The 20,022-nt window shown below is 29.6% G+C and overlaps 1 protein-coding gene across 3 annotated transcripts; it reads right to left on the reverse strand.

Moving 5' to 3' along the window:
* Positions 1-10,702: 10,702 nt before the first annotated feature.
* On the reverse strand, positions 10,703-14,993 carry LOC118050607 (E3 ubiquitin-protein ligase RGLG2). Of its 3 annotated transcripts, XM_035060998.2 has the most exons (13): positions 14,767-14,993; positions 14,376-14,464; positions 13,779-14,061; positions 13,338-13,422; positions 13,116-13,256; positions 12,893-13,006; positions 12,696-12,793; positions 12,343-12,422; positions 12,155-12,260; positions 11,925-12,052; positions 11,607-11,790; positions 11,188-11,244; positions 10,703-11,089 (listed from the first exon to the last, which is right to left on the reverse strand). In XM_035060998.2, the coding sequence occupies exons 3-13, from the start codon at positions 14,046-14,048 to the stop codon at positions 11,009-11,011; spliced, it is 1,344 nt and encodes a 447-aa protein (XP_034916889.1). In that variant the 5' UTR covers positions 14,049-14,061; positions 14,376-14,464; positions 14,767-14,993; the 3' UTR covers positions 10,703-11,008. The 3 variants fall into 3 exon arrangements, with proteins under 3 accessions (XP_034916889.1, XP_034916881.1, XP_034916899.1); XM_035060990.2 differs by lacking the exon at positions 14,376-14,464 and having other exon boundaries at positions 14,767-14,992; XM_035061008.2 differs by lacking the exons at positions 14,376-14,464; positions 14,767-14,993 and adding an exon at positions 14,656-14,674.
* Between the last annotated feature and the right edge of the window lie 5,029 nt (positions 14,994-20,022).

The following is a 20,022-nucleotide window of genomic DNA, read 5'->3' on the forward strand; positions in this document are numbered from 1 at the left end:
GAACAAATATAATGAAAACAAAAAAAACAAAAATAATACAAAGCAAAAAACACAAGTAAAGAATAAAAAAGAATGAAAAATTCTTATATTTATGGTGTGCTTAGTGTCGGCCGAGAATTTAAAAAAAAAAAAACAAAAGAGAAAAATAAAATAAATGAAAAGGGATTGTTAAAAAACCCAAAAAAAATATATAAATAAGAAGAAAAATGAAGAAAGACAACATACCTTTTGATGAGAATAGAAGATGATGCTTGATTTCGGCTCGGGTCATGAACAATAATAAAAGAATGAAGAAGAAGAGAGAAAAATAGAGAGGATAAAAGAAGAAGAAGAATGAAGAAGATGAAGCCCTATTTGTTGTGTCTGTGGTCTTTTATATTAGGTTTTAGTGATGGAATTCCTGACAAAATATTAAATATTAATATCTTTAAAATTTCTGTTGGTGATTTTGTTTGTGAAATCAAGTTAAAATTTGCAATTCACACGAAAAAATTCAGAAACCTCTCTAAATATTACCATTAGCTTTTTATTCTGTTAGTGGTTTTATCGGTAAAAGGGTAAATAGTCAACAATCAACAAAAGCAATAATTACCGGCCCTTTGGAATTTCCATTCCGTCAGTGATTCCATTGAGGAACGTGTACCACAATCTAAACAACCATTAATTATCAGTGCGTTGTTGTTAGTGATTCTGCTAGTAAAAAAATTAATTATCAATGCCTTAAGAAGTAAAGAATGCCTTGGGAAATGAACAATTCTCAAGAAGTGGAACAATTCCAATTGGCAGTGGAATATACTAATAAACACATTTTGTTGGTATTTGGTATTTTTATTGGTGTAAAACAATGTCTGATACCAGATTATATATGTATTTTCTATCTATTCATCATTTTAATACAAAATTATTCTTGAGTTTGTTCCTCTAAGTATAATATTCATTACATTGCAATTATAATATTTACCACTCAACACATTATTTGTAATTTTTTTTGGATAATCATTGAGAGAATATTAAAAAAAACCATAAAGTCAATAACCAAAGTAAAAGTACAAGAACATGACCAAAAAAAAAAAAGGAACAGAATTGGGGGAATCTATTACAACAAAAACAAAGAAACTACCTAAGATTTTTTATTACACTACAATTTAATGTCATCAAAAGATTTTAAGAGGTCATTTCCTATATAAGTAAAGTTTGAATCCAGAGTATATAATGAAATAGCAACTCGATGAAGGATGGTGAAGAAACAATCAAATAAGTTAATAGTTTTTTCCTCAAAAATAATTTAGTTCCTCAACAATCAAATATCTCAAATAGTATTACGGGAGATTAATCTTCAAGCTAACCTTTAAAATTTACCTTGCATCATTTCAGGTCATTGCAAAAACCACAAGTCTAGAATGCTCAATGAAGAATATTGGATACCCCATCAATCCAAAACTTTCATAATATATACACATGCATGCATGTGGACATGAGACACCAGCATGAATAACAGGCATGGTGTCCCCATGGAAAACGATTCACTTCTGCAATTTTCCTTTTCCAAAGTTCAAGGAAAGAGTCTTGGTTCTTGGTACTTGGTTTGAAAACAGCTCACAAAATGGATGGACTTACAAAAATCATCCTGATATTTGATTATTCTATTTGATATTTTGTATGTGTGTGAGAGAGAGTGTGATTTGTTCATTAGACTAATTAAACCTATGTACTTTACAGATATTTTTTAGCTGATGTCCAAATCAAGACCGTGATATCTATAGTTTCTAGTAGAAAGAAACTCTATGCATTTGATAGACGGCCATCGGCTCAAATTTGAGGAGTCACCGGACTGCACTAAGTATTCTCTCTTTAAAAGTGCCTGAAGCTTGAGACTGGTTACGATGGACACCCTTTTGAGAACAGTGATGGTCCCGATGACAAGTAAAGATTGCATAGCTCAGAAACAAACTGCAAATTTGACGGGCCACTGGGCCTACATGCACCTTGTTTGACGAAAATCGCTGATTACCTGTGAACCATTGATCTCATATATATTAGAGATGGTTTCCTGGGGGTGATGCTCCGTGGCATTAGGGCCTGGGCTGTCTTTGCTTCTGTAATTTATCTTTGTAAGAACTGAAAGAGTCCTCTCAAAGTCATGCAAAGCCAATCCAAGATAATCAACTAACACCTTTCAGTCTGAGAGACTTGTCAGTTGGACCTTCACAAGACCATAACCCCCACCCCCATATCACCGAAGCTAAGAGTATCGTGTCTTTTGCCTGACCAAAATCTCCCAGCTTCCAGTGATTGGAGGTTACTTTTTACGTTTTCTTTTCCTTATCCATCATCTATAGATAAATGGAATAAATGGAAAATATAGGACAGTTCTCTAAGACAAAGAGAGAGAGAAAGTGAATTAATAATTTTTTTAAAATTAACTTTAGTGTTTGGATCAATTTCTGTATATCTTGACTAATTTTACATGCTCTAAAATTAATGATCATGTAACTCTCTAGTAACCATCGTTAATATTGACAACCACAAGGTTTGTTTGAATCTGAAACTACAGGAAAAATAAACCTTCTAATTTTAAATTTTTATCACTAAACTATCTGCTAAAAAATTAAAAATGAATTAATATTACTTTGGGTTGAGTTTGTATGAATCCATGCCAAGGGTTAATTTCTCTATTGCGTAGTAAAATCTAGACAACTATGTGTAAAGTGTGTTCGCGTTTTTTAAAGCTTTATATTCAATTGTTACTAAGCAATTTGATGACGGACATCATGTGATATTAATGATTTGTTGTTGATAGCAATAAGAAAGTGAAAGAAATACATCACAAGATCAAGTTTATATGAAGTATTAATGCAATGTATACTTAAAAAAAAAAAAAAAAAAAAAAAAAAAAAAAAAGGAAAATGGAATTGGTTTAATAACCAACATCTATATATAATATTGCTCAATTTGATAGATGAAAAAAAAAAAAGTAAAAGTAAAAGAAAATAGCACGAAATTTTCAATCTTCCATGCTTAAGAATATTCGAATAACAAATATTATACAAGGAATTAGACTATGATATATAAGAACTTAAATTCCATCATGATCAATTATATCAAAGTCTAAATGTAAAAAAAAGAAAAAAAAAGAAATATATATTACGTTTTATTGAAGCAGTTGATTATATTGCTCAATTTTTTATATACGAACATGGAGGAACAAGAAAAGTTTATTAAATGAAAGAATAATAACAAAACTACGATATGAAAGTAAATTCTATTTGCTTCATCAGAAATTACATTTTTATTATTACTAGGAGGTAGAACTGTTCACTCGAAATTAAAATGCCTCTATATTGACAAAAATCTACGTGCGAGATTTTTTTAAAAAAAAAAGAAAAAGAATGAATTCATTTAGCAATATTATTGAAATGTACATATTTAATATCTGGATGAAGCACCAACGAATCATAGAATTTGCTTTGAAGCTCAAAAAATAATCATAATTATTGTCACACCCGATGTCATAATGATTTTTTTAAAAAAACATAAATATATAACATCTTATTCTGAGAAAAATGTATTATTTATAAAGTTGCTATTCAGTATTATAGTCATTAGAAATTATAACTAATCAATAAAGATTCTATAATATGAGACTGGTTACGTTTAAAAAGAAATATTATCAACTCTATGTATCTTACCTAAGGTACATTACATTACTGATTTCATTATTGTTCATACAAATTTTCATTATTGTTCTGACTACATCGTTTCCTTTTTCATTATTGTTCATTCATCATAGAATACATTTGGTTCTGTGATTTATTTAGACAAATTTTCTTTCTTTTTTATTCATCAGAATTTAAAGTTCCTAAAGAACTAGTATTGTAAGTTCCTAAAGAATTAAATTAATTAATTACAATTATTGAAGAATTAGTATTTTTAAAAAAACTAAATAAATAGCAGTCTTACAAGACTGATTTTTTTCATTTATATTCATGATTTTATTTAATAATTTATTTTTCTTTTTTATAGATAATATTGAATCTAACAAAACTTGAATTTACGACTCTTGATATATCCAAGAATAATTATTTGTCATGAATATTTAATGCTGAGATTCGTCTGGAAGCTATGAACCTTAGAGACACCATCAAAGAAGAAAATAACGCATCCTTGCAAGATCGTGCAAAAACAATGATTTTCATTCGCCATCATCTCCATGAAAAATTAAAATTTGAATATCTCATAATAAAAGATCATCTTGTTTTGTGAAAAAATCTAAAGAAAATATATGATTGTCAAAAGTTTATCACACTTCCTCAAGCTCATTGTGATTGGTTGCACCTAAGGTTGCAAGATTTTAAATCAGTTGGTGAATATAATTCTATTTTTATTAATGACCTCACAACTGAAATTGTGTGGTTAAAATATTACATAAGACCAAATGTTAGAGAAACATTTTCTACTTTTCATGCCTCAAATATTGTCCTACAACAATAATATAGATAACATAATTTCAAGAGGTACTCGGAACTAATTTCATGTCTTCTTGTAGCTAAACAAAATAATGAGTTGTTGATGAAAAATCATTAATCCCATTCCCTAAAGTGAATGAAGCCTTTTTTTGACAGACAAGAAATAACCAAGGGTATAGATATTGAAAAATAAATGAAAAGGAGAAGAGATAATCCTTCAAAAAGCAACTCATCATACCACTAAAAGTGGAGACACAATGAACCCAAACAAAAAAAGGGCAAAAATTTACATAAACATAAAAATAAGTGTCATAAGTGTAGTACGCATGATCATTGGTCTCACACTTGTCACACACAGTTGAGATAAAATTTACAAGTTTATATCAAGCCTATTTAAAACAAAATACAGTTGAGACTAATTTCATTCATAAAGACTATTTTGAAGGTTATAATGCTTATCTTGATGTTTCTAATTTATTTAAAAACCCAAATAAAATAGATAGCATGCTTAGTGGTGGGATCCTTAGGGATAATTAATATTTTTTATTTGTATTATGATATTTTTTTTATTGTATTTTCAATAAACAATATCAAATTTATTTCATTTAAATAATAAAGTTTAATTATATTTTGAATAGAGACATTACTTTTCATTATGGAGATTTATGTCTGACAAACAGTGCAACAACACACACAATTCTTAAGGGAGAGAAATACTATAGCTAATGACATTTGAAATTAACCATAGCTAATGACACTACAATATCAGGTCCAGCAGACATGATTAAAGCTTTTGGAAGAATTAATATTTTATTACCAAATAACACAAAACTGGGCATCAAATATGCATTATATTTACCTAAGTCTAGAAGAAATTTACTCAATTTTAAAAATATACATGCTAATGGTTATCATATATATATATATATATATTCACGTAATTCAGGCCAAAAGCATGTACTTGAAAAATTATCTATTTTCTCTTCTAGAATTTATTATACGATCATGAAATCTATTAAAACAAATGTTGTAATACACCAAAAGTGTTCTAACCTAAAAATATTTATGTTTTGGCATGATCAACTTGTACATCCAGGATCAATAATGATATAAAGAATTATCGAAAATTCATATGGGCATCCTTTAAAGAACCTGATGATTCTTTTACCAAGTAAAAATTCATGCACTGCATATTCTTAAGGTGAATTAATTACCAAACCATCTCCATCAAAAGTTGTTATAGAATCACCATCTTCTCAAAAGAATTCAATGAGATATATATGAACTTATTCATCGACCATACAAACCTTTTATGTATTTATTGTATTAATTGATGCATCAAGTAAATGGTCATATGCTTGTTTACTTTCTAGTAGAAATGTTACATTTTCTATATTAATAGCACAGATTATAAACTATGGGTGTAATTTCCTTATTATCCAATCAAGAAAAATTGATTGGACAATGCTGATGAGTTTACTTCTCAAGGATTTGATAATTTTTGCACTTCTATTAAAATTGATATTTAACATCTTGTTGCTCATATACATACTTAAAATGGTATAGTAAAATCATTTATGAATTGCCTTCAATTATTTACTAGACTATTACTTATGAAATCAAAATTGTCTACGTCTTTTAAGGACATGACATATTATATGTTGTATCATTGGTTAGAATTAGACCAAGTGCTTACTATAAATATTTTCATTCGCAACTTTTTTTTGGTATACCACCAAAATATTTCATCTATGAACTTTTGGTTGTGCGGTATATGTGCCTTTAGCACTTCCTCAACCCCCCCCGCCCCACAAAGTACTAAAATGAATCCACAACGTAAAACAAGAATTTATGTTAGTTTTGATTTTCCATTTATTATTAGATTCCTTGAACCTTTAACTAATGATGTTTTTAAGACACATTTTGAAAATTGTCATTATGATGAGAATATTCTCCCATCATTAGGCAAAGAAAAGTTAGTTCCTGTAGCACAACAAGAAATTACTTGGAATAACCTGAATTTATCTCATTTTGATCTAAGAACAAATCAATTACCAGATGTTTTCACCAACAATGAAAAGGTGGTTAAATCTCACATTCTAACTACAAACACTCCATCTATAATTAAGATCCTTTAAGGGAGAAAAAAAAAAGGCAAAATAGTAGAAAATAAATATATATCACGTCTGAAGCACGAAAGACTTGTTGATCCTAAAGAAAAAAAAATCCTAGAAAACAAAAATTACAACAAATAGATGATGGTACTTTTAAAGATTCTTCATCCATAAAACAGGCAATAAATATTATGTCAAAATCATCTCATAATATTGATCTTTCTGAAGAGATCCAAGTACCTAGAAATAATGAGATCTTTATAAACTATGTTCACACAGGAGAGATTTTGGATCAAAATAAAATTGTCATAGATGATGATTTGTAATTAAGGTTGCTTCTGGCATCACTAGAAGTGATGATGAAATAGAACCACAAACTGTCAAAAAATATCGACATCAAAATGATTGGCCAATTTGAAAAGAAGCAATCCCAACAAAATTAAACTTACTTGCAAAACATGAAGTATTTGAACATGTAATTCATATAACTAAAGGTGTTATGCATGTTTGATATAAGTGGATTTTAGTTAGAAAATAAAATGCAAACAATGATTTGAAATTGTTCGATACAAGACATGTATTGTTGCAAAAGGTTTCTCAAAAAAACTTGGTGTTGATTATGAGAAAACTTATTCTTTAGTTATGGATGCAATCACTTTCAAATTTTCTATTGGTTTAGTAGTCTCAAAAACTCTATATATATGTTTAATGGATGTAGTTACAACAAATCTATATAAATTATTTGATAGATATTCATATGAAAATCCTTGAAGGATTCAAAATGCGTGAAACCTTTTATAATAAACCCAGAAGTGTTTATTTTATTAATCTACAAAAACTTTTATATAGGTTGAAACAATCTAGTTGAATGTGGTATGATCGTCTTAATGAATGCCTTCTAGAAAAAAAAATTAAGAATAATGATATTTGTCCATGTATTTTTATTAAGAAAATTACATTTAAATTTGCTAGTATTATCGTATATGTTAATGATTTTCTAATAGATCAAATTCATAATTAATTAGATATGAGATGATAGCCGGTTATAGAGCAAAATTAGGTAATGGTAATAAAGGAGTGAGTGCAAGGCCATGTTAGTTATAGAGCACGATCATGCTAGGAGAAAAGAATAAGTTATAGTTGAATTTAATAATATAAAAATTAAATATATTTTGGATCAAAATAAAATTGTCATAGATGATGATTTGCATTTAAGGTTGCTTTTGGCATCACTAGAAGTGATGATGAAATAGAACCACAAACTGTCGAAAAATATCAACATCAAAATGATTGGCCAATTTAAAAAGAAGCAATCCAAACAAAGTTAAACTTACTTGCAAAACATGAAGTATTTGAACATGTAATTCATACACCTAAAGGTGTTATGCATGTTTGATATAAGTGGATTTTAGTTAGAAAACAAAATGCAAACAATGATTTGAAATTGTTCGATACAAGACATGTATTGTTGCAAAAGGTTTCTGAAAAAGACTTGGTGTTGATTATGAGAAAATTTATTCTCTAGTTATGAATGCAATCACTTTCAAATTTTCTATTGGTTTAGTAGTCTCAAAAACTCTATATATATATATATAATATGGATGTAGTTACAACAAATCTATATAGATCATTTGATAGATATTCATATGAAAATCCTTGAAGGATTCAAAATGCGTGAAACTTTTTATAATAAACCCAGAAGTGTTTATTATATTAATCTACAAAAATTTTATATAGGTTGAAACAATCTAGTTGAATGTGGTATGATCGTTTTAATGAATACTTTCTAGAAAAAAAAAATTGAAAATAATGATATCTATCCATGTATTTTTATTTAAAAAAAAATTACATTTAAATTTGCTATTATTATGTATATGTTAATGATTATCTAATAGATCAAATTCATAATTAATTAGATATGACATGATGGTGGGTTATAAAGTAAAATTAGGTAATGGTAATAAAGGAGTGAGTGCAAGGCCTTGTTGGTTATAGAGCACGACCATGCGAGGAGAAAAGAATAAGTTATAGTTGAATTTAATAATATAAAAATTAAATATATATAGTTATTGAGGATTAATTAATTAATTAATTTTGATCAATTATATAGAAAAAGTTATAATTAATTCAATTATCAGCGTTGTCGGCGCAGGCTAATGCAAAACGCTAAATATCTAGAGATGAATATCCCTTAAATCTCCGTCTTTAATTAGACATTAATTGCTATGCATGCCTGCAACTAGGATAAAATCCCAGAGGCAGCTGCAAATATTTTTTTCTCATAAATGTATCCAGTGATTTGTTTAAACCCTGATCACAAAGATTTTGATGAGAAAGCTGGTCTAAAGATATTCCTATCATTAAAGAGTGCGATTGCAAGTAAAAGGGATCCATCAAATGAGAAAATAAACTCAGATTACATGTTTTTTACTGATTGAAATCACATCAAGCAGAGGACCTAAAAGCAACGTTACAAGGGATCATAATTCATAGAAGCTAAGAACCGGGCTCAATGAGCAATTCTTGGAAAAGAACAGTAGCCCGGAGGAAAGCTGTTATTGTAATAAGATCTCTCGAGGTACTTCAATGGAGTGGGATTGACCTGCATGAACAGATAGTTCCCTGCAAAAAGATCACCAAAATGAGCCTGACCTTCCTTCAATCTCTTCAGCACCTTGGCACATGAAACCCTAACGGCGGAGACCAGCTTAACTCTCCTCCTCAAGAATCTCCCCAGGCTTGGAACCTTGAGCCTAAACCTCCTCCTTACATGCACCCTCCTGAACCCGTACCAACTTCTTGATTTGACAATATTGAATCTCTGCCTTTCTTCATCTTCATCACAGAAACCCTCATGCTTCAGTTTGTGGTAAGGAAACTCGGGGCCCTTGGCCATCTCGGTGGGAGATACGGGGAAGGATATCAAAAGATAGCCGTGATACGGTCAAGTTTGTGAATCATGAAGTTAGAAGGCAAGTTATTTTTCGATGCACTTATTGCGAGTTTTAAATCACCTGTTGGTTTCAAGAAGCAGTTGAATACATTAAATGCTAAGGCAGAAGCTGCTGGAAAACGGAGTGGGGCCATGCATTATTGCTAGGGTTTTTTGTCCATAACGTACGTGCCCAAGTTCCTTACCTCACATCTGTTAATTTCATTTTTATAAGTGTTTTATTTTTTTAATTGAAATAAAAATGTTGCTGTTTTGAAAGATAAATTAATTATAAATCTTGTAATACAAGCACAATGTCAAACAAATATAATTTTAAAATTTAAAATATTTCTAAATAGTCAAAGATTAAATAGATTTTTAACTTAAAGTAATTCAACTTAAATAAAATATCAAAATATTATCAAAGTAAAATGTTTTAACATAAATATTTTAAATATAAAGTTAAGTCAATGTTATCAAGATTAATGGAATCTACAGTATCTATTGTTTTGCTCAAATTCCTACAAAGTATAAAGATAAAAAAAACAACATGAATATAAACTATATATATTAGTGATAAATCTAGTTTTAAAACATTAATATCATTTTTAATGAAAATAGTAATAATAATTTTTAATAATATTATTAATATCATTGTTATTGAAAATAGTAATGAAAAAGATCTTTTTATAATTGGATGGTTTAATTAATTAAATTGAGCAAAGTTTAATTTAATTCAATAACTTTTCAAAAGTGGAATGGAATATGTGGAATGAAATCGGAATATTCTAGCTGAAATTTAGATGAAAAATCATAAATGAATCAAGATTTAAAATGAGATAAAAATTATTTTATTTTGTTATGTTTTTTAAATTAATATAGAATATTTTGATCATTTCAGGCGAAACAGAACAAAATTAACAACCTAACATACAAACATGCAACTACCATGGGATTATTGCTGTGTTCGTGTATATGATTTGTCACCACTCTCGGCGTCTAGTTTTCCATTGACTATAAAAAGCCTCAAGTGCTTGTTTTTCCCATAGGATCTTGTTTGGAAATCTTGGCTCGGGTTCAACCTCACTGCCATTAACCATTACAGGTACGACGTCGGTTTATTTACAAGAGAAAGGAAGAGTAATTTTGGGCCAGCCTTTGGATTTTAATAAAAAAGCAAAGATGCAATCTCACAGAAATTAGAAAGCTCTCCATTGAAAATCCAATATGATTCAGCAGTGAAGGAGAAACAGAACAATCACATGAAAAATGGGGACTGGACTTCAAAGGTATCCACCCAGCAGGACGAGACCTACTATCTGATTGATATCCTTACAAAAACTAAAATTGCACGCATGAGAATGGGAGAATGTACAAACGGACATACATCTGAATCTGAGACCAACTGGCCTAACATTTGCAAGATTTAAATAACGAATCAAAAACAAAACAAAAAAATAACAACAACGAATGAGAAGTCTAAGGCAGAATGCTACTTAAAAGAGCTTTATTCTTGTTTCGATCGAACTTCGACAGATTGGACATAATTGAAGGGTTTCTCCACATTCGCAACATGTCTGATGGATAAAAAGAAAAATTATGCATCAATTTCTTTCTGTCAACAGAACTCCAAACATATCCGAACTGAGAAAAAATCAGAAGATTATATATCTACCTGATGCCCACAACCAAAGGCCATGTCCTTTGAATTACTGAGGCAAATAGGGCAAAGCTGTACAATAACAACAAAGTTAGTTTTGCAGTCAAATTAGCTGATAAAGTCAGCCTGACTTTGCTGGAAAATTCGTGGAAAAGGCAAGATATAACTTGAAGAAGACAAGGCTTCCAAATGCAGTTCAATCCTAAATAATAATGCTGTTTTTAACAGAGACGCTCTTGTGTGGCACCAAATGGGAATGGCACAAAAGCACATAGCAAAGAGTATGAAATACAACATACTTAAGTGAAACCTAAAACCCTAAACAAATACAATTGACTGGTTCTAAATGCAACAGTTTTATCCAGTGAAGAAAACCCTAAAGAAAGCATCATATCATTGATCAAAAGCATTCCCTAATATTAAAAGCAACTTACCTGATTATCATAAGTTGAACACGTAGCAGGTGGAGCTGAGCTGAAAGGTTGGCTGTCTCTTTGATAAGAAGGAACACTTGGCTTAAAACTGGCAGGACGAGAAGGCTTAGAGCTGCTGAAAGATGCTGCACCATACAAAGGTGGAGGCAGGGCAACTCTCTCAGAAACAATTCCCTTGCTCTGACTGCCCAATAAAAGATGGCATAACAATTAGAATGACAAGAAAACAGATGCAACACTTCAAATAAAAAATAGATCAAAATAATAATATTAAAAAAAAAAACTTTGAAACTAGCCAGAGGGGGAAGCGTGCATTACCCCAATATACCAAGCTCTATAGTTGCCTTGTACTGAGAAGGAATTTCCATCAGAGCAGAAAGCGCAAAATCTGTCTCCTTTCTTGATGTGTCCACATTCTTTGACATTATTTCTGTGAAATTCACAAACTGGAGAGAAGCAGCCATTGAAGAAGCATATGTCAAAAACCACCGTTTCTAAAAACAAAAGAGTAATTAAGATGGAAATCAAATAACACCCCAAATACTTACCTGGAAATTATCAAAATCTCGAGCAGGAATGTTATCATCAAACTCCCTCATCATATCCCAGGGCCCATCTCCCACCCCAACTAATATAATAGATAAGGGAAGCTTGCTGTAAGAAAACAGGTCGATGTTTAGGAAACAACCAGGAAAAAAAAGGAACTCCACGAGAAAAAAAGTCACCCTGACTTTACCTTGCTCGTACAATGGCTTCGACAGTCTTCTGTTCCTGTGGACTTAGCTGGCCATGCTCGGTATCAACACTTCTAGTAACCTGAGACAAGCATCAACAATAAATCAGTAAAGCCTTGGGAACAACACCTAGTTTTAATGAAAACTTTCCTGGTCATCAGTAACCAAACCACCATTCACATGGGAGAAATGATCACCGGTACAATGACAACAGGTTGTCATCATTCTATAATTTCTTGCATAGATAGTCCAATTTTCCATCTCTCATTCCACTCATTTTGGTCACAAAAGCATGGCATTTCTGCCCCTTATTTGTCTCTGAATTGAGATTACAGCTGTAGAAAAGATAGCATACCTGTCCATCTGCAATTATCAATAGTACATGGTACTGGCCAGCGCTCTGCTCAACAATGGTCATTGCCATTTCAATGATTGGTGCAAATGATGTAGGTCCTGCAACAAAATGATATGCATAAACTAAAAAATCCAATTCTAGACTTCAACGAATACTATGAGATGAGAAGCACCAGTATCAAAAAACAAGATTTAAACCTGCAAGTCGTAGATTGGGCACGATTTCCCTATACCGACTCAAGACTTCCTCAAATCCATTGCAAAACCTCTCATCTGGATAGAAACTGAAGACATCCTGATCATGTGTTGATGCTGCCAGAGAAAAGTGTTTGTTATTGGCAGTTGCATCAAGTGAATGCTTATAACTAGGCAATCTTTGATCTATTGAATTCCCATAACCAAGTAATTTATCAATACATACCATCCCCAAATCCAAAACAGGGAATCAAGTTATCCTCATCAAAGGCAGCCAGCGTTTTCCCAATAATGGATATTGCTTGTTCATATGGATTAAAACCATCTCCGATATGATGCAAGCATCGTCTGTTGTATGACCTGGTACCTATTATCAAATCAAATTTAATAGCCTGTTCTGCAATAGGTCAGGCAACATACATTTTAGGCAAAAATGATAAACGTTAACCTGTCCACTCGTTGCTCTTTGTGAAATCAATACCAACAATGAGATTGGAAGATTCAAGACCAGCACGTGCAAGAGCCTCAGTCACCTGCAAGGAAAAGAGGGATTCATTTTACTTCAAAATCTATGAAACTGGCGAAAAGACCAGAGCTCATTTCATGGAAAATGCATGACCATAGGTAGAAAATGGATGACGTTTTTAAAAAGAGAGACCACCACTACCACCAAAACTGTTGTTTAAAGCATAATAAATCATCTAAGAATGGCACAGTTACATCTGATCAAGACAAACAGACATGGAATCTAAATGATATTAGAACCTAGCAAGGAGATACAAACCCAAAACTTCATTTCCAAAACATGCTTGCCCACCAAATCCTTCTTAATGCTGCTTATCTGACAGAAAACCGAAATCCACATAAAAACCACAGCATGTTAAATTACCTGATGTAATGATTTGTAATCATCTGCAATCCTTGAATACTTCCTATCGAGCCTTCTTCTGTCGTCGCCACCCCCGTAGTTTTGAGAGGAAGAATAATGCTGATGCGACCCAAATGATTGTTGTGATGCATAAGGTTGCTGTGGTGGTGGTGGTGGTGGTGGTGGTGGTGAATGATTATAAATTTCTTGACTATGTGATGATTCTTGATAGGCATCCCATGAAGATGGATTCGAACTCCAATTGGCTTGCCTTGAACTTTTGCCCCCCATCAACTTAATTTATCTACAATAAACCCCAGTAATTAAGAAAAAAACCACTTCTCTTCTCCACAAATTATCGATAACCAAGCACCAAAAATGAACCAAAAGAAACCCAACTCTCTGACTTGAATTCTTTATTCAAAACCCACTTCAGAAACACAAATATAAACCCAAAGAAAAAAGCGAAACACAAAACCCTTTAATAATTCCTGAATTCAATTAAAGAAAGGCAGAAAAAAGTGGACTCGGTAACGAAAGAAATAACCAAGAAGTTCCCAAATTTTGCTTTTTTAGCTATAGAAGCAAGTAATAGCCAAAAACAATGACTTCACATACACAACAGGCGGCGGCTGTAGAAGAGAGTGCCTTCCACGTAACTTCAATCTCCACCGCTTTAGACCATAAGTGGGACGCAAGAAGAAAGACTGAAGACAGACAATACATGTTCTTATATCACTTGCAGGTTAAGGAATTAAAACCAATTTGCTTACAATAAATGATCAAAACACGCCACCATTAATTAATTAATCTACTTCTACAATTAAAACAAATTACAAGAAAATTAATAACAAAATATTAAGAAAGTCAACAACAATCTTAAAATGAAGCACATTACCATGATCACCCAAGATCTAATTCAAGGAGATAAAATGATTGATAGAAAATTATCTGTTTAAAATAATAAAGGTAAACAAAATCTGGAGAAGAGAGAGAGAGAGTGACTTACTAACTACTCTTGGCTGGATAATAGTCTAAACGTTAGCGAGATGGATCTGAATCTGTTAGAGAGAGAGATGATACTCTTTTCGTGAAAGTTTTTGAAAGCAAAACGAAAGGGAATAGCCTTTTCTCTTTTCTTTTTCTTTTTTATTTATTTGAGGGAATTGGAAAAGGAAAAGGAAAAGGAAAAGGAAAAGAAGCTCAAGCTTCGTTCTACTTGGGAAAATTTGGCAGCCGTTCTTTTCTCTCTTTTTTTTTTTTTCTTTTTTTTCCAAAAATAATATATGTATTGAGATAAATTTTGTGTAGCAAAAGGTCCCAAGTAATTCCAATAATGGCCTTGTATTTTCATCTATTTCATGCATATTGTGAGGGAGGAAATTAATTTCTCTCACTTTAATAGTAGTTCAGATTACAGTAATAATTGTTTTTTAAAATATTTTTTATTTAAAATATATTAAAATAATGTTTTATTATTATTAAAATAATTTTAAAATTAAAAATATTTTTTAAACAAAAAAAATAAATATATTTATTTTTTTTTTTTAAATGTGGGTTATTAATTTTTTTTATTTGTGTTATGTGCCATCTTGATTTTATTTTTATTTAATTTTAATAAATTTTTATGTAGAATTATCAAGTTTTGTATTTTTATATTAATAAAATTTGATGGCAAGTGTCTAATATCTCTTTGGATGGACTTTTTTAGATATTTCCTACCAAATTCCTACGTTGGTTTGCCGAATTATCAAAATAATACAGTAATTACTTTGTTTTTTCTTTAGTTTAGAGGGGTTCGAGTTTTTAATGATGATAAAATATGAATTTAAGCCATCAACGTCTAGCTTATTTACAATTTATCATGTGCAATGTTGACTTCCAATTCATACGTGTGCCTTACGCCAACTATTATAGTTTACTAGCTATATGGTGTGTTTAGATATTTTTGATATATTAATATTAAAATTATTTTTAAAAAAATAAAAAATTATTATTTTAATTTATTTAGTAAAAAAAAACACTTATTCTTATTATAAACAGTTATTACACTTCTAAATTTCTCATAATTAGCTTTAAAAATTATGATGCATGAAACTAGTGTGTTTGAATGCAAGTCAACTCGTGTTTAATAAATTTATTTTTACATATGAAAAAATTAAATTTTTTATATATTTTATATCGTTTTCATGTGATTATCTAAAAGATAATTTTTAAAAAAAATAAAAAAAATATTATTTTAATATATTTTAACATTAAAAATACTTTGAAAAATAACTCCAATTAAATTACCAAACATTCCCTTAAAAAAAACAACAAATTCATTATCAATTGATTGTCATCTTCTCCACCACGGGGAAATTAACCAAATGGAGCACACAGAGGAAATTCACCTTTTTATTATAAGATGTAGGGGCAAAATCAGGATTGTATCTTTTATTTATTTATTTATTTATTTATCAATGAATGAGCGGTTGCCTTTTGGATATGCATAAGATACAGAGTAGATATGGATTTGATAAAGATGTGTCCATGTCTATCGCGTTATTATATATTGTGTGTTTGGCTGCGATTGGGACACCATAATAAAATTTGTTTCTTTATTTTGACTTCAACTATTCTTTTTGTATTTTTTACTCTCCAGGACATCTGAGGGTCACCAGTAGAATTTCAAATTTACTTTTAATATAACAAGATTAAAATTAAGTGTGATGCATCTTCCAATATTAAGAAATTTTTTACTGTTTAGATTCCTGAGTCTATTTCAAGAAATTCATTAGTTTGAGTATAATAAATTTTCCAGGATCATTAGAAATTTACTTGGTTATTAACTTTAAAATCTTGAAAAATTAAGTCGAGATGTGGATAAACTGGTTCGCTCCAACATTTACCAGTTAAAAAAAAAAATAGATAAGAAATATAAAAGGATGAAATTGTAAAAACAATTCATCATACAGTTGCAACGAAAGCCCGTTTTAAGAATCTGTGGCTTGACTATTACTGCATGTTTTTACGTGGTTAAATACCTTTATCCTTGCCCAATCATCGCTTAAATTTTGTAATATCCAACTTTTGTGTTTTTGGTGGTTATGCAAATATCTTAGCATATGAAAGACTACGACTGGGTTTTGAGCGTTGCAATGTTTCTTGCTTGGATGTCATATATGACCGACAATATAGAATATATAGTCAAAGTCCGGCATCGTTCTTTGTTGGTTCTCGGTAAAATGGCGGCCACGCGTGTTATTTTCAGCACCTGTTTGATTGAATCGTTTTTTTTTTTCAAATTCTTAATTTTCTTATTTTTAAAATAATATTTTTTTATTTTCATATTTTACTATCAAAAATAAATTTTAAAAAATAAAAAATATTATTTTAATATATTTTTTAAAAAAACCTCTACCATATAATCATAGGCTCTTAAAGCAAGTGTTAGGGCATTTCCAATTAAAGATACAAATAAAGAGCTAAAATTAAAATATTAAAATATTAAAATATTTTTTAACTTTTTCCTCTTGATTATGCAGCTAAGGCTAAGCATTTCCGGTTCAGTTCAATTTGGTTTTGAATCAAAATAAACAACCAAACCGAATTTTTTTTTTAATTTTGTGAACTGAACCAAACCAAAAACCGGTTCAAACCGATTAATTTCGGTTCGGTTCGAATTTTTTTGCTTCCAAATCGTTTCAAATCGATAATTAGTGACTGGGAAGACGACCCCCGATGCCTTTCTTCTCATCTCCTTGTTTAGAACATCACTCTTAGCTAAATCGTTGATATTACACCATTAGAGGCTGAGTTAGACAATGACATTCTAAATATCTCCTATAAGTTTGGTAAACTTTCAAGAAGCTATAATCCATGTATTTCATTATCAAAGTTAATACCCATTGCAACCAACTCATTAATAATTCCTTGAAACTTGTTAAAGTGATGTTTCATCTTGGTATCTCAATGATATCATCTACTTTATCACATATAACTTTAGGTTTACAAAGAGTAAATAGATAGGAGAAAAATCAAAGCAAAAGAGAGTAAAGGAATCAAAGCAAAGACTAGAGAGTAAAGAGAGAAAAATCAAAACTAAAACTAAAGTGAGAGTAAAAGGAGAGATGTGCAAAGAAAGGAGTAAAGAAAGAGTAAAGGGAGGGAGAGATGTGCAGAGAAAGGGGGCGTCTGATAACTTAATGTGATTTAGGGTTAGAAAACATTGTATTTATAGTTGGTTTTTTTAAATGCTGGCTAGTTGAACTGGTTCGGTTCCATCGGTTTCAAATTTTAGAAACTGAAACCGAACCGAACCAAAATTTTTTTGTGATTTTTTAATCGGTTAATTCGGTTTTTTTTTTTCCAGTTCGGTTTTTTCGGGTTTTTTTTTCGATTTTCTTGATTTAATCAATTTATTAGTTTTTTTGCTCACCCCTTAATACAACCTTAAAGGGATAGCCAAATAAAGAGCTAAAATATTTTTTTAATTAAAGTCATTCCAACATATATATATATATATATATAAGCCAAAAGCATTAAAATAGACTATTTAAAATCTTTTTCTTTCATCTCCACAATTTTTCTCAATGTTTTTCTTTAAAAAAACAAAAACAATTAATATTGAATATTTTAATTTTCTAGAAAGATATTTTCTAGAAGAATAGTTTTCAAAAACAAATGCTCCCAAAATTTAACCAATTTTTTTTCATTCTTCTAATTATGATATTCAAGCTATCTTTTAAAAATTTGGATATCTTTATTGGAATTCGAGTTCATGACTTTCAAAGATACTATTTTTTAAAACATTTTCCTTAAGTGTTGTTTTATCGAGGAACTTGACACCCAATCTAGGTTTCTAAATTGCATCCAATTTTAGAGATTTTATTTTAAAACGAAAAACTAGAAGACTAATTTCAAATTTACACTATCAAATGTATTAATTAAATAAAATACTAATGCTTTATTTTATTAATTAAATACCTTGAACTAACAATGCATATAATAATTTGTTTAAAATCTATTAGTCCAACAACTAAGACCTTTATTTGGCTGTGTTTGCAAAAAAATTATTATTTTTTTTAAATTTGTTTTGGATGGTTTTAGAACATTTCGATGTACTAATATCAAAAATAAATTTTTAAAAATAAAAAAAAATATATATTATTTTGATGTATTTTTTTTAAAAAAAAAAACACTTTAAAAAACATTTACTACTGCAATAACAAATAGTACTTAATTGTAACACATAACACAACCATTTTAAAAGAGTAAATTATAATTTAGTCCTTGTATTCCTATGATTTTAAAAGTTAGTCCCTTTATTTAAAAAAATACATAATTTAGTCTCTTAATTAAAGTTTACTATTTATTTTAAAAACAATTTATAAATTACCTTTTAAATTACCTTTTAATTTTATAAGATTGAAAGTTTTGATTACAAATGAAGGACACTAGGTGAAAAAACAATTTAACTATAATAAAAAAAACCATCTCAAGGACCTAGGTACAATCAAATATTAAAAATATAGGATTTAATAGTAGGTTTCTTTAGATAAAGGGATCAACTAATTATTTTAAGGACTAAATAATAATATTTTTTTAATCATTCAGACACATAAAAAAACCAAACTCGTACATTATTTGAAGGATAAGGCAACTCTCCAAATTCTTAAAAAAAAAAAAAAAAGAAAAAAAAGAGGGGGGTTAATAGGATCAACTTGTATCCAAATCTAATTGCATAAGATAACTAACTTTTACATTAACAAAAAAATAAAAAATAAAAATAAAAAATAAAAAGAGAAGGAGATTGTACTGTATATCTTCTTGTAAATTACTATTCACTTGAATGATATTTGTTTTTTCTATTGTTTTCATTTATGTTTTTTGTTTTTAATTTTAATTAAATCCTTTAGGGTTTTTTAGGGATCGATCTTCATATATATTTTTTTAATTTAGTTTTTATAAGGTTATCTAAGTCTAATGATCCAGATTATGAGTTTTGCGAGATAACTCGATTGACTTAAGTTTTTTTTTTTTCTCTTTTTCTAATTAACTTTTTTTTTTCTTAATTTCATCATTGAAAATTTAATTGATTGAAAATCAAGTTTCGTGATTTATTTTGATTTTTTTTTCTATGAGATTATCTTTATCTCATGACTGAAATCACGAGTTTGACGGCTTTAACTTTTAATTGTGTCTTTTTTTAATAGATTTTTCTATTTCCAATCCCATCATTTAATATTAGGTTTATTAGATATTTAACTTTATAATTTTTTCT

The sequence above is a fragment of the Populus alba genome, chromosome 16 (assembly GCF_005239225.2).
Source record: "Populus alba chromosome 16, ASM523922v2, whole genome shotgun sequence".
Taxonomy (NCBI): domain Eukaryota; kingdom Viridiplantae; phylum Streptophyta; class Magnoliopsida; order Malpighiales; family Salicaceae; genus Populus; species Populus alba.

Coding starts and splice junctions, on each gene's coding strand:
- LOC118050607 (XM_035060998.2), bottom strand. CDS start 14,048: ATGGGGGGCAAAAGTTCAAGGCAAGCCAATTGGAGTTCGAATCCATCT. Junction 12,423..12,695: donor TGATAATTGCAGATGGACAG/GTATGCTATCTT, acceptor TGCTTGTCTCAG/GTTACTAGAAGTGTTGATAC. Junction 12,053..12,154: donor GAGATTTTGATAATTTCCAG/GTAAGTATTTGG, acceptor GCTTCTCTCCAG/TTTGTGAATTTCACAGAAAT.